Here is a 20,549-nt window from a genome sequence, read left to right as displayed (position 1 = left end):
TAACATTTAGTGTACTTCTGTTTTCAGCTAATTTATACCTATTTGGTTTTGTTCAATTTTGTCAAAATAATTAAGCGGGCATCTCCAAAAGCACTGTGTATTTTTCTTACTAATGCTTCATAACAACCGGGGAGTCTTTCCTTTGCCACCTGTTATAAGCCTTAAAAAGCAAAATGTATTATTGAATCCTCTAATATTCTAAAGAGTTTGCTAGTAGCATTTAATAAAAATTATATGCTTGCAAATGCTTTTGAGTGTATAAATTTATATGACTAGAGGCATTAATTGGATAGTCACAAAAGTAGGGTCAACAGTGAGAGTTTCTTAAGTTTCAAAGTGATAGTTTCTTAAGTTGCACTTAAGAGATCACTTGATTGCATATCATCCTGAGTTGCTTCATATGAGGAAAGTATAAAAGTGAAAGGTGTTGATGCTAGAACTACTAATGAGGACAAGTCTAGTCATCTTGAGAGTATCATTAGGGTGCTTGAAGAAGTGTTACTGGATCCATGAGATTTATAGGGTTTGACACTACATTGATAATTGCAATCTGAGATCTGCTGGTTTTCAATATGGCTTCTGTGTTAATTAGTATTTTGTAATGCGATAGTTTATTGTTACAAAAATAGAATTCCTTCCCTGTGCATTTCGAAGTCCACCCTGGGCAGTGAAATGTTTTTTAGTTGAACATTTGCACATCTATTAATATGCTGAAAAAAACTTCAAATAAAATTTTTCAAGCTTCATAGTCTATGGTTAGCTAGCCTCTGCTCTTAGGCCTGTAGAGTGCTTGAATAATGTTATGTAAGTTTACAGGATTAGGACACAAGTCTGTTTTCCACACCAAAATCATTCATTGACCTGATAATTTGAAGTGCTCTCTTTTTATAGTTCTCATAGAAGTCTCTAGGATGTATTTTTCAGAATTATCATCTTTAACATTATCGCTTGTACTGCCTTGAGTTTCCATAAAAGTTGTTTAGAGACATTGTAATAAAAGGAAGATTCTTACAAAAGATAACTTCTGCGCTGTTAAAATTGTATTATAGATTGTCATTCTCAGAACAATTATATGACAAATAAGAGGTTTTAAACATAAAGAATCTTACTTGCTGAAAATAATGTAATGACAACTAAGCCATAACAGGGAATTCAATGCTGCCAGGTTTATTCTTCACAGTCTGCAGTGATAGCTTCCTCCTTTCTTTTTTCTTGTTGTTATTTTTAAGCCTGGATGAAAACATTATGTCTAAAACAAAGCTGTGCATAAAGTCTTAGTGGTTTCTTACACAGTACACAGATACATTGCATGTGGTGTTGGAGATAACTGATGTGAATAGGGAGGAGATCTTTGCACAACTGTGGAGTTTTTTCTTATCACATCACCCACTAATTATCCTTCTTGCCTCAAAGGAATAGAAAGTATGGAATCGAACCTTATATCTTAACGTGCCGTAAAATTAGTATCTTAACTTAGGTATCTTTAATTGGACATCTTATAGCTAGAGTGATGCATTGCACACCATAATGCAAAACCAGGAGTTACTCCTAGGCAATTACTTGATTGTTTTAATCACAGAACAACTGTGGACTGATTTTTTTTTTTTTTTTTTCTCTGTCACAGTATTCAACAGCAAACTGCGTTTTAGTTTGTGAATTAGAATAGTGCTTAGCCCTCCACAAAAGTTAAAGTATTGAAGTTAAAATACCTGTTGTGCCTCTGTGTGTAGTAGGTGAAGACAAAGTAATGTTGCAGGAGAAGTAAGATTGGAGAAGCGGTTGGTATTTTGAAAAAGTAGTAATCAGGTCCATTTTATGATTCCCGTGTCATTCTTTATCAGCAGGAGAGCCAAAAGATGATGTTAGTGGTCAAACTAGGTGATTTAGCACCTTATTTTAACACCTAACCTGATGACCAGCCACACAGGCCATAATTTGAAGAGTAATGCTGATTTTACAGTGAGAAGCAAAAGCATGTCTCTAAATATGCTACTCAAAGCAGTCTGACAAAAAAATCTTAGTTGTAACAGATTATAGCTAGCAGTGCTGCATATGTCTCACACATCATACAGAGTTGTGAAGGTGCGTGTGCATTTAGAGGTAAATATGCAAAAAACAGGCTACGTTTGTAGGTATAGAAGACTGGATTTTTTTCAGTTAATTCTCAGGGATAGTGAAGGCACCTGGCTTTCCCATCTAGTGGAGACCTGCCCTGGATGCAGGTCCCAGAGCCATCCGTGGGGCCTGTTGTGTGCTGGGGGCAGCACAGTGAGTTTGGAGCTGGCAGCTGGGATGCAGGTTGTGCACAGGACAGTGGACAATGAGAGAGCTGGCAGAGGATTTTCAGGGGGAACTGGTGGAGACAGGGAGGTGTTCAGGAGCACACAGTGGCTTTGGGTGTGTGAGATTAAGGTGTGTCCTACCCCAGGAAGGTGAAGGGGGATGTGGCGGGAGGGTGCGGTGAGGTGGGCAGGTGGGCTGAGGGGAGCAGGGGCAGAGCTGCGATACGGAGCTGCTGTCCTGCGGGCAGACTGAAGCCCCTGAGGGCCTGTGCTCTAACTCAGGCTGAGCTGCTTGTCTAGGCTGTTTATTCCTGTAAATAACACTGTAAATAATGGCTCAAGCTGTAAAATATTGCAGTTTTATGCATGAAGAGGTAGGTTTTACTCCTCACAGGGCCATAGGTAAGAATGACTGAAGTAATGAGAACTGCCTTACATGTGACTGGGATGGTGTGACAGTCCTGGCAGTATTGCCAAGATGCAGACCTTTAGCTTTTAGCTGCGCAAAATGTTATCAAACATGATAGCATAACTGCCAGATCAGGGGAGTGTCTGGGCTGATTCTGTTCCCCTTGGGGTCAGACGCAGAGATCCCCTGCACTGCTGTGGTGCTCAGGCTCGCCCCACTGCCCGGTCAGTCATGTCTTGGGGACACGAACAAATGTAGGAACGCTGCCCCTTGTCAGGACTTTCCTGCATCGTATCACGGCCTGGGCTGGACTGTCGGCAGTGCCGAGCCCTGTCTGGAGAGAGCAGAGATCAGAGGACGGTCCGTCCGGGGGGACAGTGCAGACCGTCCTGCGGTCCGTGCAGGGGGGCGGTGCGGTTCGCCCTGCCGTCCGTCCGGGGAGACGGCGTTGCGCGTCTGTGCCTCACCCGGCAGAGGGCTCCCCTTCTAAGGTAATAAAAATCAGGCTTTCTGCCCAGTTTAACGGAGAGCAGAATGTTTGTTAATCACCATACCTAGAAATGCTGCGTTCTTGTTTTAGGTTTTGCCAGCAGCCTATGCTTTATGTTTCCCAATACCTGATTTAAAGTATTTGGCGAAACTGGAACAATATGTACGACCTTATTAGACTTTTTAAAGATTAATGTAGGTGTGTGTGTGTATGTAAGTATCTGTAACACAGACATGTGAGCCTGTCAGACCTGATCAGTTCTCTTCCTGCTTCGTACATAAATTTTTAGGAAAAAAATGCTGTATAGGTAGAAGAACACTTTGAGTATGACTGCTGAAAATAGTAGGCTGCTGACTTTCTGCAAATACAAATATATAAATTCAATGGGCATGACTCAAGGTTTTTAAATTTAAATTTAAAAAGTCAAGATAGGGCAATTGTGTGAATATGCAGGTGTGTGTGTGTTCCAGTAGTGCTTTTGGACAGGATGCTAGATTCCCTTCTGCAGGATGATTAGGAACTCATTTTTGCATGAGACACTGGAATAAAAAAAAATAAAATTGACTTAGGAACAAAGCCTTATCTTTTATCTCTGTGTGGCTACCTGTGCTTTTTTTAAAACTATAAACAATTCAGTGAACTGGGTTCGGGTTGTCTTTTCTCCTTTGAGAATATGTTTCTGTGTGGTGCCCCTATAGAAGTGTTATCACCCCTTCTGTAATTTTAAGAATAAATAGGGGGCATATTGGTTACTGCCAGAAGCTGTACCTTTATGTCTCTGCTGCTTTAAATTAAATATAAAACTGGCAGTTGTTCATGTAGGCAAAAGCTAAAACAAAAGCGAGGGACTGTTATAGATGAAGCTAGTCAATCAACTGTAAAACATCAAAAATGTGCGGCAGATACATGGGGTTTTTTGTGAGGTACATGTGAGCTCGGTATTTTGTATCATAGGAGGAGCATAGGTGGAGTGTTTGATTTATAAAAACTTTTCAGTGCCATTTGACCGCCGTAAGGAGCACAAGCTGATTTCAAGGAACACAGCTACTAGAAGTTCTTGCTGTTTCCAACAAGAGGGAGGAAAATATTAAGCCCCTTCTCGTTTTTCTCTGAATTTAATCTTGTGGTCTGCTTCTCCTTTCACTTTGAATCTATTTCCTTGTAGAACTAAAGCTGGCAAAGAAGTTAACCTCTGTAGGCAAAGCAGGGGAGCAGGCTCTTCAGTTGCTGCTCTGTTGCTTTAGCAAGTCAGATCTCCACCAAACACTAAGGAAAATATATTTGACCTAAACTGCTCCCTCTCTGTACAGTCCCCTTTCCCTCCTGCCTGCCCAAGAGACAAACAATCCTGATATGCTGGAAAGTACCATGGATATGCTCAAGTATTTTTCCTTCTATTTTCAGTTTATAGGAAATGGATAAAACGCCTCATAGCGTCACGCTAAGGGTCCTCAGGCAGCACCTGTATTTGTGATCCAGCATGAGTGTGTAGGAGGTGATGCTGTGCTTGTCAGCAGACTATGTGCTTGCGAGCAGACTGTTTGCTTGCTCAGGGCTGCTCTGAGAGATGCATCTCTTCTCAAGGATTTTTGGTGCTACTTTTTTCTGCAGTAAGTTAGTTCGCCACTTTCTGTATTTGGCTGTTCATGGAGTTTTCTCAGCTTTAATACTGCACTCAGCAGCCAGTGACAGAGACTATTTTAAGGCCTCTTACAATGGTCTTCTCATTTACTTAGCTAGAATGAGAAAGTTAGCCCTGCATTGGCCACTTGCTAGCTGATGACAACTTTTACTTTGAATCTGGCTCCCCCTCCCCCACCTGAAATCCTTGGCTCAGCAAATATTTGAACCTGCCCAAGTTAATCATGAAACTGAGATCTTTATCTGAGAGAGACGTGCAAGCTACTGAGGGTGGTGGTTTCTTCTTTTTTTTTTTTTTTAACTGTACTAAAGTCAGGTTCACATTTTAATGATGAACCAGAGTAAGTGGATACCTCCTGCACAGCACAGAGCTTTAAGCAGTTAAGAAGAGAGGGAAGGCTTAGATTTTCTCACTGTATGTTACAGCTTTTTTTAGGGATTTTAATGAAACATTGGTTGGAAAGCAGAGCAATCTCTTTTTCAGAATTTTTTTTTTCTTCATTGCTTCAGAGAAACTTCCTAGTAAAAGGAGTTTTTGGGGGATTTTTTTAAGCAAGATTTCAATAAGAGGAAACCAATTATTTTTTTCAAGTTATTGGATTGTATTTTCAGGCTGTATTACAAGGGCGAGCATCTGCGATGCATAATTTACAAAGTAAGTGATTTTGAATTTCTGTGTGTTTTCCTCTCACCTCGTGGAAGTACATTACTGTAACTGATTACCAGGTAGAGCTTTCAATGGTCTTGAGATACGTGAGTGAAAGTCGGGTGCCTCAGCACCTCTCTGGGTCATACTGGGAATGAGGAATCGCCCATCTGCCGGCTGTCTTTTCTTGCCTGCAAGCTAGGCTGGTCTGAGCTGAGCGCTAACCTGATTATACACGTGTGGGCAGTCCGAAATTTGGCTACCAGTGAAACCCTGGAGAAGTAATTTTTCCTGACAGCCCTTATTCAATTGAATAAAAAGATCTTACTGATCCCACGTGAGACTTCAATGCAGCAATGTAGTCTTTATAGGAAATCTTTATAACCTAATTTAAATAATTACCTTGGCAACTCAACTGTTTGGGTAGCAGGTGGGCTAAACCACCAAGTTCAGTGTTTGGACTTGTGTCTGGGATGATTTTAAGTATCCTATTTCATTTTGGAAATGGAAGGAATCTTTGGAGTATGTTTACCTAAACAGGGAGGGGAGAGTCTACTTCAGAATGAATTTAAGCTTGTTAACGTATAAAGCAAACTAGCATGCACTTTTTTTTGGTAGCTGTTAGTACTCCAGACATGTTCTTGTATGTTAATGCTTGTCTAAAAGGGGTAAGTTGCTGAGGGGCACAGAGCAGGGGTAGATATGTGTGAAATATTTGGGAAGGATATAAATGGTATTAATTTTTTTTAATGAGTATTTGTGAGATAGAGCACATTTCAGCCACACCAGGATTTCTTATGATGTAGGCACAGATAGTTGCTACAGCTACTCTTTGTTGTGGTTATTTTTGGTATCTGGTTTTCTGCCTCCATAGATTGTAGCGAGCATAAAGCATTCACATTGCTTTACAGAGCATTCTACTCTGGAATTAATTGTCTGTTCTGTCCATGTTTCTTCTAAGAGGTCTGAGAGAGTTACAGTGAGAAATGGGGGGGAGTTAAGAAGGAATATTTCTAAATGGTAGAAGGATACTGATGACATAAAGTGAGGAAGGAGACACTGGCAAGGGTCCGTTGCTTTTAAAAACAGTTAACTTGATAAATATCTCAATGAGAACAGAGTAGTGAAAAGGCAGATTAAATCTCATTGTATCCTGACAGACTGGCCTTTTATGTTCAGCGAAATCAGTTTTCAAGATGTTCAGTTTTAAATTTCTCCCATGGTTTGGGCAAGTCTGCTGAATGTAAATTTTTTTTTTTTTTTTTCTTTTTTTTTTAATGATTTAATCTAGGTTGATTGGAACTGTATTTTATTACAAAATGATTTTGGGGGGGGAGATGTCTCTGCATTAAGCACCATTTGTATAATAAAGTCAAGTGTGTCAGACTTGTGTGTCCATTAAAACAATATGAATCTGTACAGCTTAAAAACATAATCCGTATTTCTTAATGTGGAGACATGTATGTATGCATGTGTAATGTGGGTGCGTAAAGGATACACACACACACACAGACATAAATACACACACACACAGAGCCTTTCTCCTTTGCCTTTCGCATCTTTAGTCTGTACAGTAGGTCCAGAAGCCTTTTGGAGCTTTTTGCGTGGTAAACTTGAGGCACCCGCGCAGGAGAGCGCAACTGAGATGCGACCGGCCTCGTTCCAGGGGGAGCTGCCCTGTGTGCTGTGTGCGCCTGTGTGCAGGAGCTACGTGCTGCAGCACATCAGCCTTTTGTCATCCTGCCAGGCTGGACTGTACCACGCTGCTCGGTCAGGAGAACCAGCCGGGCAGGTGGGTGAGCGCAGCCCGCTCGCCCCTTTTGTTTGCAGTACCAGCTTTACATTGCAGTTCTGCTAAATGCAGATGCTTTCCGAAACTGATTTTTATTTTTTTTTTTAAGATTAATGTAGAACAAAATGATGAAACAGGAGTGGTCTGGTGACATTATTTTGACATGATTGGCTGAGGATTATGATGTAATAGGTTACAGTGCAGCCCCTTATAGGTTTTAAAATGAATTCCAAGACACCATTACAAAGAGAGCCTGACTCTTTTCTTGTATCTGAGCTTACTCAGTGAAACTCATACAAATGTACAATACTGTTTGGAATATGGAAGAACTGGATATAGAATATCCTAAGACAGATATAAATTGTGGCACAGACTTGATGTTTTACATAGAAATGGATCCACCAGGTAAAACTGCAGTCTTATTATGGAAGACTTAATTCATTTTGGTCTTTACAATAGCTGCTGAAAAATTCTTAGTGGATATGTAGCATTTCTTTACTTTGTCATTGATACAAATAGTTTTCTTTTTTCTTTTTTTTTCATAAATTAGAATTAAATTGTGGTTTAGTGCATGATTATAGTAATTAGAATCATAACTTGTAGAAATACCTGTCTGCTTACTTAATCGAATTTTTACTGAATTGACCTGTTTCTGTTTTGATTTTATTCTGTCAGATGTAGTTCTAGTTCTGATGTTATATCATAAAATTTTTGTATTTCTTTTATTGTTATTTTTGCTGTCTCTGTTTCACACTGTGACTAAACGGAGATGCTGTAGTAACACTTTTATTGCCTGAAGCAGTGATTACATATCATTGTTTTGGATTGTGTAAGGAAAAGCAGATTTTAAAATCTGGCAAACTAATTGAATACCTGATATTGCATCATTTTTTCATATAATCTAAAAATATTATGCTGTCTTGATATTAATTGCAACTTTAAAAACATCATCTTTTGTAGCCAGACGTAATATACAGGACAGAGATGTTCATAAGGAATGATGTGCTTACTGAAGAACTAAAAGAGCTGGGTTGATTTTTAATCCTGATTCCAATGTAGTCCCCCTTGCTACTAAGTCAGGAGTGCTGCAGTATCTTCTCCGGCACCCACTGGTGTACATATGTAGCTTTGACATTGAGAAAAGAGGGATGTGGTTTTTAATCAGTCCTGGCATTTGGAACACAATTTATTCTGTAGAATACTAAGATTAACACAAGGCATATTTGGGTCACAGATGGGTTTCTTAAAGTGTTCTTTTGGCAAATCATCACACAGAATGCTGAGGATCACAAAAACCCAATTTTTCTTCTTCTTAAAATACACTGTATTGCTGTGGATTTGCAGCTTTTATTACTCAGCTTCTAGGTGAGGAAGCAGCAACATTCCTCTAAGATCGTTGCACAGGAGGAAAAAAATGTACATGTTTTATTATTTATATTCACCTGAAGATAGTGGAAGAAGGTAAAACCAAAACTTCTTTTATCTTTTTTTCCTGAAATGCCCTCTTCAGAGGGGGAGGAGATGAGCATGGTCTTATATTTTGCTTAAAATATATTGTTGCAAAAGTAACATACTTTTTTGAAACAGTACATCTTGTTGAATTATATTGTTTCCAGTAAAATGTCTTGATTCCTTCAATGTCTTTTAAGACTGTTAGTGATGAAAAACTCTATTTTGTAACTATTCTTTTTTTTTTTCCCCCTTATTCATGTAGTAATGTATAATTTCAAGGAAGATATGGTCAGATTTTCAATGAGTTATAATCAACTTTTTTTTTTTTCCTTTCATCTGCAGCACTGCCTCCTAAGCCACCGAAACCTAATACTGTAACTAACAACGGCATGAATAACAACATGTCATTACAAGATGCTGAATGGTACTGGGGAGATATCTCAAGGTAAATCAGCTCAAAACATCTATTTCTAATATCTGGCTTTATGTTCTTGCTGTGCTATTCTGTGTACATGTATTATGCTTAAGTATAGAAAAATTAGGGTTCTAAGAGCCATTTTTAGGATATTTTCCACCACAAACATGTTGCAGTTGGTTTTATTCCAAACGTGACTAAAAAGTTACTGGCAGTCAGTTAGAACATAGTATGTGAAATTATTGTTCTGTTACTTTAAGACAGCTATAGGAAATGCTGTCATGAAAGGACACCACCAAGAAATAAGTATTTTCTTCTTATCTTTCATCCAGAACGTCAACTGTTGGCACAATAGTTAACAAGCCAGACAAGTGCCATATATTAGCAACATTTTTAACTGTACTATATATAGGTACAGTAGACAAGCACTGGCTGCTCCAATTGTGCAGGCTTGTATGAACAAGCAGAAAGACCTTTGCATTAATATAATTTTGTCCAGCAGTGAGAGGACATAAGGTATACCATTTTTATTTCACAGTTGTTCTCCAGCAATGTTAAATAAGCTATTAAATAACTTATTTATTAATATAGACATCAAGAAGGCTTATAAAAAAAACTTACTTTAAAACAGAAGAATTTAGAGAACAGTGAGAGAATAAATGAGTGAGAGGTAGCTGAAATGATTGGTTACTTTTGCTTTCATTTTAGAGAAGAAGTAAATGAGAAGCTTCGAGACACTGCTGATGGTACATTTTTGGTACGAGATGCTTCAACCAAAATGCATGGGGACTACACACTTACATTAAGGTGAGATTAGTTGTGCTAGGTCTCTAATACTTGACAGAAAATGCAATACTGCATTTAAAATACAGTGTTCTTTAGGAAATAGTATGTGATGTATGCCTAACTTTTCAACAAACTTTATTTTCAGGAAAGGAGGAAATAACAAATTAATCAAAATATTTCATCGTGATGGAAAATATGGCTTTTCTGACCCATTAACTTTCAACTCTGTGGTCGAGCTAATAAACCACTACCGGAATGAATCTCTAGCCCAGTATAATCCTAAATTGGATGTAAAATTGCTGTATCCAGTATCTAAGTACCAGCAGGTAATTTGGTCTATATTCTTTGTGTTTCACTTAAATACAGAGAAATTTCTGCTGACTGGGGAGTCATGTATCATGAAGAACTTCAACTCTGTTAATATTTGAAAAAACAAAGTGGGTATAAAAATGGATATTTTTGTTTAACAACAACTCCACAGTTTGCATATAAATAATTAAAACTTTAAATACTGCAGATACATTATTAAGAAATAAACTTACATTAATAGATATCCCACTCATTATTTATGAAATAGAACATTTTCAATATAAAGCTGAACAGTTTCAATGCAAAATTTGCTTTTTGTCATTAATATCTCATTTGCATATTATGCATATAGTGTATTATCTTTCCATATTGGTGAAAGAGCCGTCACATTTACCATGTAATTATCTAGGCGTTTTTAAGCAGTTTTATGCTGAGAATCTGTGCAATGTAATTGCTTCTTCACGGAATATCTTTCCTTCTGCTCATCATTCCAGGATCAAGTTGTAAAGGAGGATAGCATTGAAGCAGTGGGAAAGAAATTACACGAATATAATACCCAGTTCCAAGAAAAAAGCCGAGAGTATGACAGGCTTTATGAAGACTACACAAGAACATCTCAGGTGAGCTAGATTTGAAACCAGAGGGAGTGGGGAAGGCTTCTGTAGATTTAGAAGAATATTATTGTAAGTTCATACTGCCATCTTCATCCTCCTCCCCCTCCACCACCTCCTCCACCACCACCATTGCCCAAAAGAGAAAGCATATCTGATGTACTTGTTCAGGATGGTAGAATCCCTTACTCATGTTTGAGCAGTCGTCACCTGTAACCAAACCCACCCTTTGCCCAAGTCTGACCTGCTTCCAAAGCAAGCACAGAAATACCTTGATTTACCAACACCTTTGTACACAGACCTCATCAAGCTGAGTTGCAGTTTTCAAAACGTATTTGCAGGGAAGTATTGTATTTTCTTACTAGTTTTTGAAGGGTCTGATTTAATACATGCAGGGTAGAGAGAAGATGTGTGTAGATACAGTGCAGGGAATAATTAGTAGCCAAGTCTTGAAGTGCCAGCAAATTAGTGCTGTTTTACGGACCTAAAATCAAGACTGCCTCTGAAAATGTGCAGGAAATATGCCTAAAAATAATCGAAGACAGGTGGAAACATGCAGGCAACTTGAACTAATAACTTAAAACACTTACCTGTTGACTAGCAATATAGGGGCGGGAGGATGGACCAGATAGATGACTGACCACTCGAGATCTGTCCCGGCCAATATCTTACACTTTTATTTCAGAAAGGCAGATGTGCCTCTGAGGACATTAGTTGGTACAATGGCCAAAGTGCATTGCCATAAGGCTCTAATAATCACAAATAAAACTTGTTTATACAAAAGAAAGATTGTAGGTAGCTTTTTGTCTAGCAGTTTATCTTTCTTGGAAGACCTCATCATGGAAAGCCTCATCTCAGCAAAATTTAGCACAGGCCTGTTCTCTCTGTTGTAAGGCTCTGCAAACAGAATGTGTTCTGGTAAAGGGATATTGCAGTGTTCTGTTACAATATACTGAAGTGGTTTTGTGACACAAGGCAATAAATCATCCTCTCTGTCTGATAACAACTGTAATAACAATTATTTTATTTTCAGGAAATTCAAATGAAAAGAACAGCTATTGAAGCATTTAATGAAACAATAAAAATATTTGAAGAGCAGTGCCAGACACAAGAAAGATACAGTAAGGAATACATTGAAAAATTCAAACGAGAAGGAAATGAAAAAGAAATACAAAGGTCAGTATTTGTATTTACGTTTTAAATTGTATGATTTTGAAGAAAGAAACAATGCCAAGTATAGATCTGCCTAAAACTAAAGCATGATGGCAAACTTAGAGTTGTTCTGTTGTAAGCAAAGCAAGCCTTAAATGGGGTAGATATGAACTGGCAAAATGCATCTAGAAAAATAATCTGTTGTCTTAAGTGTCTACACCACTAAATAGCAGATTATAAAATGATGAATAAGACATCAACAGAGTGTAACCTGCTGCATTATTCCATTCAGAATTATGCACAACTATGAAAAACTGAAGTCCCGAATAAGTGAAATTGTGGACAGCAGGCGTAGATTAGAAGAAGATTTGAAGAAGCAAGCAGCTGAATATAGAGAGATAGACAAGCGTATGAACAGCATTAAGCCAGACCTCATACAGCTGAGGAAGACAAGAGACCAGTACTTGATGTGAGTATCATTATGAATTAACAATTTTTTATATGATTTTGTTTGGGTTTTTTTTTAATTGGTATACAACTTCTGTGACTAACAATTCATTTTATTTGCAATTATTGTCCAGGTGGCTGACTCAAAAAGGTGTTCGACAAAAGAAGCTAAATGAGTGGCTTGGAAATGAAAATACAGAAGAGTGAGTATTAAAAGATTTAAATATATCGGGTATTTCAAATCGTCTTACGCCAAAGCGAGATAAAGGATATTTAATTCCTGTATCACACAGAGGAAATCTCAAGCCTAGCTCTCCGGTAACGATGTGCACTGTTAACACGTGGCATCCTACATCATTCAAGTATTAAAAAGGACTCTGTCTCACCCCCTGCTCAGCATTATTCAGGGAAGTGCAAAATCAAGTTACTCTAGCAAAGCACTGGAATTTAACCAGTGTCTCTATTCTTACCAGCGAAATGAAGATCATAAGGTGTTAGTATCTGATAGAGATACCATATAGATGGATAAAGTGTTCAGAAGGTCTTTTAGGCATGGGCAGGATTTTTCCAAATTTCAGGCATCGGTACTATGGTGCTATCTAGTGTGGTGGTACCCACATCAGTGTATCACTTTGCTGTTATTGGAAATGATCAAATTGTATATGCTGAAGAGTGGTCCTTCTCTGGTTTTGTGGTCTGGTTAATTTTTCTGGGAAATGGCAGGATGGTATTCTGTCATTTCTGTCATTTCAGCTTACTATTGTTTCTCACAGGGGCTTGGTTAATGTGTACATTCCACTTAATTCCTGGGGAAAAAAAGCAAAAAGCACCTGGATGGTGTGAATGTAGATCAAATTAAAACTAAAGCAAGCCACAAAAATAATACCAAAAGTGTAGTAACAGTGAAGAATGAACAGATACAGAAACAAAGTTGTCTGAGCAATATTTTTATCAACATTTTCTGCCTGTGTAGTTTCCTGTGCACACCTTTTGCACTGTCTGGCTGAACATATAGCAAAAGCAGCAGACTGACAACAACTGTTTTGCGGATTTACATTCTAGCCTTGTCCGCATCTATTTTAATTTCACTTGGTTTATTGAGTCCCCTGCTGTTGTGCTGCGAATTGTGCATCTCTGCTGTGGCTGCACTGGTAGAAGCGGGGGATAAAAATGGCATCCATGTTTTAACGCACAGCTCAAAGGTGGTATCATAGAGAATACATAGACACCTGTTTCCAGTGGTACTCCCATCTCTTAAACATCAAACAAAAAATAATGCCAGGCCGTAGTTTTAATGTAGCATCAAAGTAGTAAGTGAAACTGTTTAAAGAAAATCTTCCTTTTCTCTCGCTCTGTGGCTCTCCTTGCCAGTGAGTCTGATAAGTGTTCGGGTTTCTGCTGAAACATTAAACTTTCAGAATATGACTTTAGAAAAAGAGGTTGTAATGTGGAAAAAATCAATATAAAGAGCAGCAGGAAAAACAGGAATCACTTTCTCCAGGTGCTGGTTGAAAATAGAGCCATTGCTGAATGCATTTGAATATCATACAGGATGAAGCATGATGTTGTAAGAGACCTAGAGAGGTGTTGTCTGAAACAAAAGAACCCTTCTTCTTTCTGAAAAGTTGAAATCCATGTGAGAGTGCTGATTTCTGTAGACTGCTTTGAGAGCCTTCAGAAAGGCAGAACTGTGGATGAGTGGGAAATTGTTTTCTTATACCAGGGAAAACTGATCAAAAGGTTGTTGCAGAGAGAATAAATACATTAGCCAAGCACAGACTGATTGCAAGCTGAGCGGGAGAGGCAGCGCCCACCAGTGCAGGCTGCTGGGGGAGTGGGGGGCTCTGGAACTGCAGAATATCAAAGTGGTGTCCACACAGGTGAACTAGAGGCATCTTCTTTCATGGTGGGCTTTAGCTCAGAGGGTTCTATATAACTGAATCAGGTAGTGCTTGTTCTGGTAGAGAAGGGCCTATGTTATATGTTGTTGTAATACTGTGTTCATAAGGAGAGAGAGAGCACTCTACTATTCCACTCTTTCCACAAACCCATCTGCCCTATAAATAATCTGTCTACCTATACAACAGCTCATAGCTTTCCCAAGCAGCAGCTGTACTTGATACATTGCATGATTTTTCACTGCTGACCAAGGGTTCTGATCTTTGGAAATGAAGCTGACTCAGAGGATATTGATTTCTTTGGGTTTGCTATTTACCAAAACAGTGAGCAATGGTAGAAGTACTCAAGTACTTTGCAGCAGATTCTGAAAGATAATGCAGTATCCTTTTATATCCTTTTTCAGGTTTACATGAGTGTTTTTAAAAGAAACAAGAACCAGAACTTACATTTTTATTAGGTGGTTTAAATGGTGCAATATTACATGGTTGACAGCCCTAGTTTTACCAGGGAGGCATCCTACTAACAACTACTTATGTTTTTTTCCCAAGTAATATGAAATCAGGACTACAAAATTCATGGATTTTGCTCTGCTGTTTGTTTCACAAACACACATTTTGTCCTGTCTCAACAGCCAATACTCAATGGTAGAAGATGATGAGGACTTGCCCCATCATGATGAGAGAACATGGAATGTGGGAAATATCAATAGAAGCCAAGCTGAAAATCTGCTGCGGGGAAAGCGAGATGGGACATTCCTTGTTCGGGAGAGCAGCAAACAAGGCTGCTATGCCTGCTCTGTTGTGTACGTACCATTATTAGTGAATGATGTAAACAACATTTGAGACACCTACCTTGAGCTGGGGCAGATAAGACACTTAGATATGTGTGGATCCCACTGGAACTTTGTGCTTGGAAGCAGACCAGCAAGTCCTGAGGTCATCCTTATCGCTGCTCTGTTTCCTACAGAGTTCAAACCTGTATCATTCTCGCAGATGAGCCTCACGCAGTAGGGAAACCAAAGCATGGATGCATTCCTTTATGTGCAGCTGCTAAGTCTTGCCTATTTACTGCCTCCCTAAGCTAACACAACATCTGGGATTTTGGGTTAAACCTAGGCTTTTAGCATTATGCCACCACAGAAGTCAGGAATTCTATGTAGTGACTAGCATCTTAAGATTTATTGCCAATACTGTATTTTGTAGCTTAACTTCACTGTACTGAACAACTAAAAAATGGTTGTGTTTTTCTTCTTCCTCTTTAGGGTGGATGGAGAAGTAAAGCACTGTGTGATAAACAAAACGCCCACTGGGTATGGATTTGCAGAGCCATATAACTTGTACAACTCACTCAAAGAACTGGTGCTACATTATCAACACACATCACTCGTGCAGCACAATGACTCTCTCAATGTCACACTAGCCTACCCAGTATATGCACAGCAGAGGCGATGAAGATCTTAATACTCTGGGCTGTTTGGTTTTTTTCTAAAGAAAAGATTTGACAACATTGAGGCCTCTGGAGAGAGAAGGCTCCTTTCAGCCTTACTCAAGAATTTGAGCTGCAGTATCAAAGCTATCTGTCTTCAGATGGGACTAGAGCTTTCCTTTACAACTGCAGTGGGAGAGATCACAGTATGAAGCTGTGAACATATGTTTCTGATCTGAAGTGCTTTTTTTCTTTAAGAAAAGAAAAACACAAGAGAGAGAAATCCTAACCTGATCTCCCTGCAGGGACATAGAGGCCTTTAACCATGGTGCTTGTTTACGACCACTTCTGAAGCTTTACCAGCTAGAACATTGGATTCTCCGGACACAAGGTGTAAGAGGTCTTTGTCATTCGGTTATTGGAATTTTGTGGTCACAACCTGGCTTGGATTTGGTGTTGCTGCACTCAGTGGATCCAGACACACAGCATTGTGGATTTTTTGGTTTCTGGTGAATGATATGTAGCAGAACGGCACTTTCATTTCTAAGGGACACTTTAAAAGGACTTCAGTGACAGTATGTTGGTCAGAGTAATTGTGATAGCAAAGTGCCAGGAAGTGTTTTGTTTAGACGTTTAAAAATCCTGTTTTGAGAATATATTTAAGACTGAAGAAAACAGGACTTTCAATGGCATACAGTATATAATAATGTACATAGTATTGGATGACTTAACTATCATTGATGGAAATTACCAATACCAAACTGCTTCTCTTTTCCCTTTTCTGTTTGCCGAAAGCTGAACTCTTAGACTGTGCTATGCAATGCTGAATTTTCTTTAGGCCGTAATCTTCTCTCAAGCATATCTACAGGTTAAGCTTGTTTTTCTTTCATATTTCCTTGTCTTCTTTATTCTTCCTTTCATTCTTTTGCCTGAAAATATTTTTCCTGATGATTATTTTTTGTTATTCATTTTGTTGTTTGGTTGTTGGTTGTTTTGTTGTTGTTTTTTGTTGGGTTTTTTTTAATTGTACAGGAAGCCCGCAAGAGTTGGCTTCAGAATTAAAACTATGAAAGATTTTACAGTTTTCTTTGTATAGAATATTGAGCTACTAGCTCGAAGTTTTAAAAGTTTGTAATTTTTTTTGACTAAATATTTTGTTGGGCAGTGCCTGATAAGCTTCAAAGCTGCTTTATTCAATAAGAAATGTATGAACATTACAAAATATCACTGAGTCCAACAATATTGTTTCAGAGATATCTTTAGAATACGGTACTACGCTACGTTTGCTTCTTGAAGCATTTTGAACTTCTATCATTATTGTCTTTGTATTTGAAAGACAAAAACTTGTGTATCTTTCTCTGATAGTTATTTCAAAACAGGAAATTTGTCTATGGGGATATAGATAGTTTGGATTTCAGAATGACTCCATTCTTTATAGTAAATAAATTTCTTCTTGACCTACTGTGGCAGAATTCTTGTGAGCATGTAAAGGTATTTTCATTTCATATGAAGGAAGTTTCTCTAATCTGTTGCATAAGTCTGTTTTCTGTATTAGTATTGTGAAAAAAAGCTGTCACCTTTACTGAGAATGTTTGGATACAACATAGAGCTAATTAAGATGGAAAATGTCTGTTTTGAAAATGATTAGTTTATCATATTTAACATTTTGGATTTATTTTCGTAAGTTTGTAGGCTGAGGCAATATCAAAGTGAACACTTCAGTAATTTCAGGCACCAGAGACTTACGGAACTCTGTTTTGTTAAAGGAAACAGATACATGGATCTCACTAGAGCAAACTTATTAGTAATTCTGGGACAATTCACTGTGGGTGATTTGCAATGGTTATTTATTGTCCTGACCACTGAGGAAATTCACACGTTGCAAAATGATAAAGTAATGAAGTTCAGAGAAATCTTGGAAAAGTTTTGACTTAAGTGAATTAATATGAATTAATTCTTAACCAAGATGCAAAGGCAAGACTCTTTACTATTAAAGGGTGTTGCAGACACAATCGAAAGAGTAAGACCCATGGAGTTCTATCATAATAGCTCTGTTGTAGAGACACACGTGTTTTAATACAAAGTATGCAGTGCTTACTAAGCTATTGGAAATAATAATAAATTTACCAGTCTCCCATGCTTTTTATATTATCTTTTAATTTTTACATTATTCATTCATTTCTGAGGCTGTAAGGCTTTTGATTTTATTTTAATGTTGTGCTCTTCTATTTGATGTGTTGTCTGTGATTTCCTGTAGATGTATTTTCTTACTAGAATTTATATCAGGAAACAGGATTCAACCAACATTAATGTTTTGGGATAGTTACCACTTACAAAATTATTCAGAATATTTTCTCTGAATAGAAGTTTAGTCATCGTTACTTTCCCTTCCTCATTCCACACTATTTTTCAGGCCTGTAGCACCATGTACATTTGGTTTACTAATAACTGGCCTTTGCTGTGAAAAGCACCAACAATTACCCTAGCTTGCCAGTTACTTTACCAGGCTTGATGTTACAAATCAGTTCAGTATACAACAATTTAACACTTGTAGCAATCCAAGATATTCTTTGGACATATATTCATTTTTAAATGTTAAATATTTTAAGAGTAAAATTGTATTTTTTTTTCTATAAGCAAAATATATGTAATCTGAATTGTTGTTTCACGTAGCATTTGTTAAGAAATTTTATCATAGTTAAAGGCATTTGGATCTAATTTTCCTCGTGTTAAGAAAACCTCTGCTCTGTCAGTGGGCCTTGTCCTTGGCGTGCCCAGCCCTGTATGGGACATCATTTGTCCCTGTCATGCTGTCATCTTGTCTTCGTCTGTAGTTGTAGCAGAGAAAAAAAGTAGTGTGTGTGCAAATTTGGCACTTGCTTTTCTTGAACGAGCAACGGTGAGGAGAAAGCGCTATGTTGTGCAGATGAGTGCGTAGGGCTTCCTGAGGGGACATTCTGCCTGCACAGGGTGTGTGCAATTTGCAAGGGTCACTTACGCCCTCAAATTGGCTCCAGTGGGTGTTCTTTGGTACTTACATATTGTGTGTCCTCTGCATTTCCCTCCCTCCTTAATGCACAGAGCCCTAGGACAAGGCCTTATTCACTGCAGAGTTGTTTGTCCTTAATGTACCATATTGTTCACTCCAGTTTTGATTTGATCTCGAACAGGCTAATATACGTAGAAAAAAAGCACATGGATATAACTCAAGAACACAGTGCTTTTCTGTATTTCTTTCATTATGTAGTTTTTCCATCTAATACAATTGAAGGGTGGGATTTTTGTTATGTTCTTTGCTTTTGTGAAATTTTTGTTTTACTTTAAATCCCTGGGTTATGCTGCACTGCAGCAGCACTTCCGCAAGGCCCTTGAAAGGCATGGGACATAACACAGAACCCACAAGCAAAATTAGGAGTTTCTGATTTCCTTAAGTTTAAATTTTCAGGTTTGGGGATGTGTATCTGTGCATATGTGTGGACACTTGTGTGTTTATGTATGAATAGATCCCAGTATAGCTGCGTTTCCTCCCAACATGATCATCTTGCTTAATTCAGTAAGCAGTATCATTAACTTTGTTTAAAAACACATACACGTGCACACTAGACCTTTGTGGGTGCAGCATGTTTCCAAATACAGGTAGAAAACTGAGTTTCTGTGTTGTTGGATATTTTCTTTCTTTTTTTAAAAAAAAAACTAAAAAAAAAAAACCTTAAAAAAAAAAATTGTCTGTATGGTTCAGTTAGCTAAGAAATCTTGTCAAGCAATCTAAAACCAAATCTTCAGATTTTCTATTTGATGTCAACTGTTCTGTAGTGAAGAAATGGCTTTGTCTTGTAATTGGCAATGAAATAATAATGCTTGGAAAAACATTCAGATGCTTCTAATGGGGATAACTTCTGCTGATTTTCACACAGTGCTTTTGCTATGCATGGTATTAAGTTGGGAAAGTGAATCCTGCTATTATTTTTTTCCAGGGTCACTTTTAGAAATGGGCAGCTCAAAGCACAATGCCTCCCATGGGACAAGGTTACAAAATGCAACATTTTACATAGAATTATGTTGTATTTACTGCAGTTGAAGACTAAACTGGACTGTGGGAGTTGGTAATGTTACATTGCACTTGTCCTAATGAGACTGCATTAGCTGCCCAAGATGCTGCTATTTTTTTTATTCTTGTTTTTAAAAATAAAGCTCTGTTCTGTTAAATGTCTTTAAAACATTAAGATTAGTTTGTTTAAAAATGGTGTTTGAGGAGGTGGAGGGTAAAGTGGTTTGTAAATTGCCTTTACAAGGCAACAATGGAATCATGCCTCCTTGAAATTTTGTTCAAGCTATAGAGTTGATGGAGCTGTGTCTTGTTTTTAAGTTGCTTTAAAAATTGTAATAAGTCTTCAAGCAGAATAAAGGTTGTTTTGAAACTGCATTTTGGTTGTTGAGGCTTCAGTAAGGACTGAGATGTCTGTCTGCCAGAATTCTCGGCTGGCTCTTCCTGTCTATATGTGGCCTACTTTGAAACGAGACCCAGGTGCTCATATTATTAGAGGGAACTAGGGAGCAAATAATTTCAGCAGACTCACAGCCATTCTGTGTATTGAAGTGGATAGAGAGAGTAGTTGAGTAGCTCCAAAACAGTCTCATGTCAAACGTAGCAAAAACGACAGTTCTGCTCATGTCATGCGCTTGCAAAAGCAGTACAGTATTCGTGATCTGTGATACACCTTTCACACTGCAGGTGAAGTTCTGGTTCTGAAATGAGTGGGAGTTCTGTCACTGATGTCCATGAAGCCAGCCTG

The 20,549-nt window shown here is 38.1% G+C and overlaps 1 protein-coding gene across 5 annotated transcripts in view; it reads left to right on the top strand.

The window, feature by feature from the left end:
- Positions 1–20,179, top strand: part of PIK3R1 (phosphoinositide-3-kinase regulatory subunit 1) — a 64,019-nt gene extending 43,840 nt beyond the window's left edge. For 3 of the 5 annotated variants that reach the window (XM_065047420.1, XM_065047419.1, XM_065047421.1), the window contains 9 exons: positions 9,055–9,157; positions 9,836–9,934; positions 10,059–10,239; positions 10,717–10,842; positions 11,867–12,009; positions 12,278–12,454; positions 12,567–12,635; positions 14,963–15,133; positions 15,593–20,179. In XM_065047420.1, coding sequence (XP_064903492.1) covers positions 9,055–9,157; positions 9,836–9,934; positions 10,059–10,239; positions 10,717–10,842; positions 11,867–12,009; positions 12,278–12,454; positions 12,567–12,635; positions 14,963–15,133; positions 15,593–15,782 — 1,259 coding nt within the window. In that variant the 3' untranslated portion in view covers positions 15,783–20,179. Of the gene's footprint in view, positions 1–5,112; positions 5,478–6,808; positions 7,666–9,054; positions 9,158–9,835; positions 9,935–10,058; positions 10,240–10,716; positions 10,843–11,866; positions 12,010–12,277; positions 12,455–12,566; positions 12,636–14,962; positions 15,134–15,592 lie in introns of those variants that run through there. The other 2 variants (XM_005505954.4, XM_021292174.2) reach the window with 2 other exon arrangements.
- Positions 20,180–20,549: the final 370 nt, after the last annotated feature.

Source organism: Columba livia, chromosome Z (genome assembly GCF_036013475.1).
Source record: "Columba livia isolate bColLiv1 breed racing homer chromosome Z, bColLiv1.pat.W.v2, whole genome shotgun sequence".
Classification (NCBI taxonomy): Eukaryota; Metazoa; Chordata; class Aves; order Columbiformes; family Columbidae; genus Columba; species Columba livia.
The sequence above is the reverse complement of the archived record's forward strand: the minus strand, read 5'-3'. Positions and strand labels throughout refer to the sequence as shown.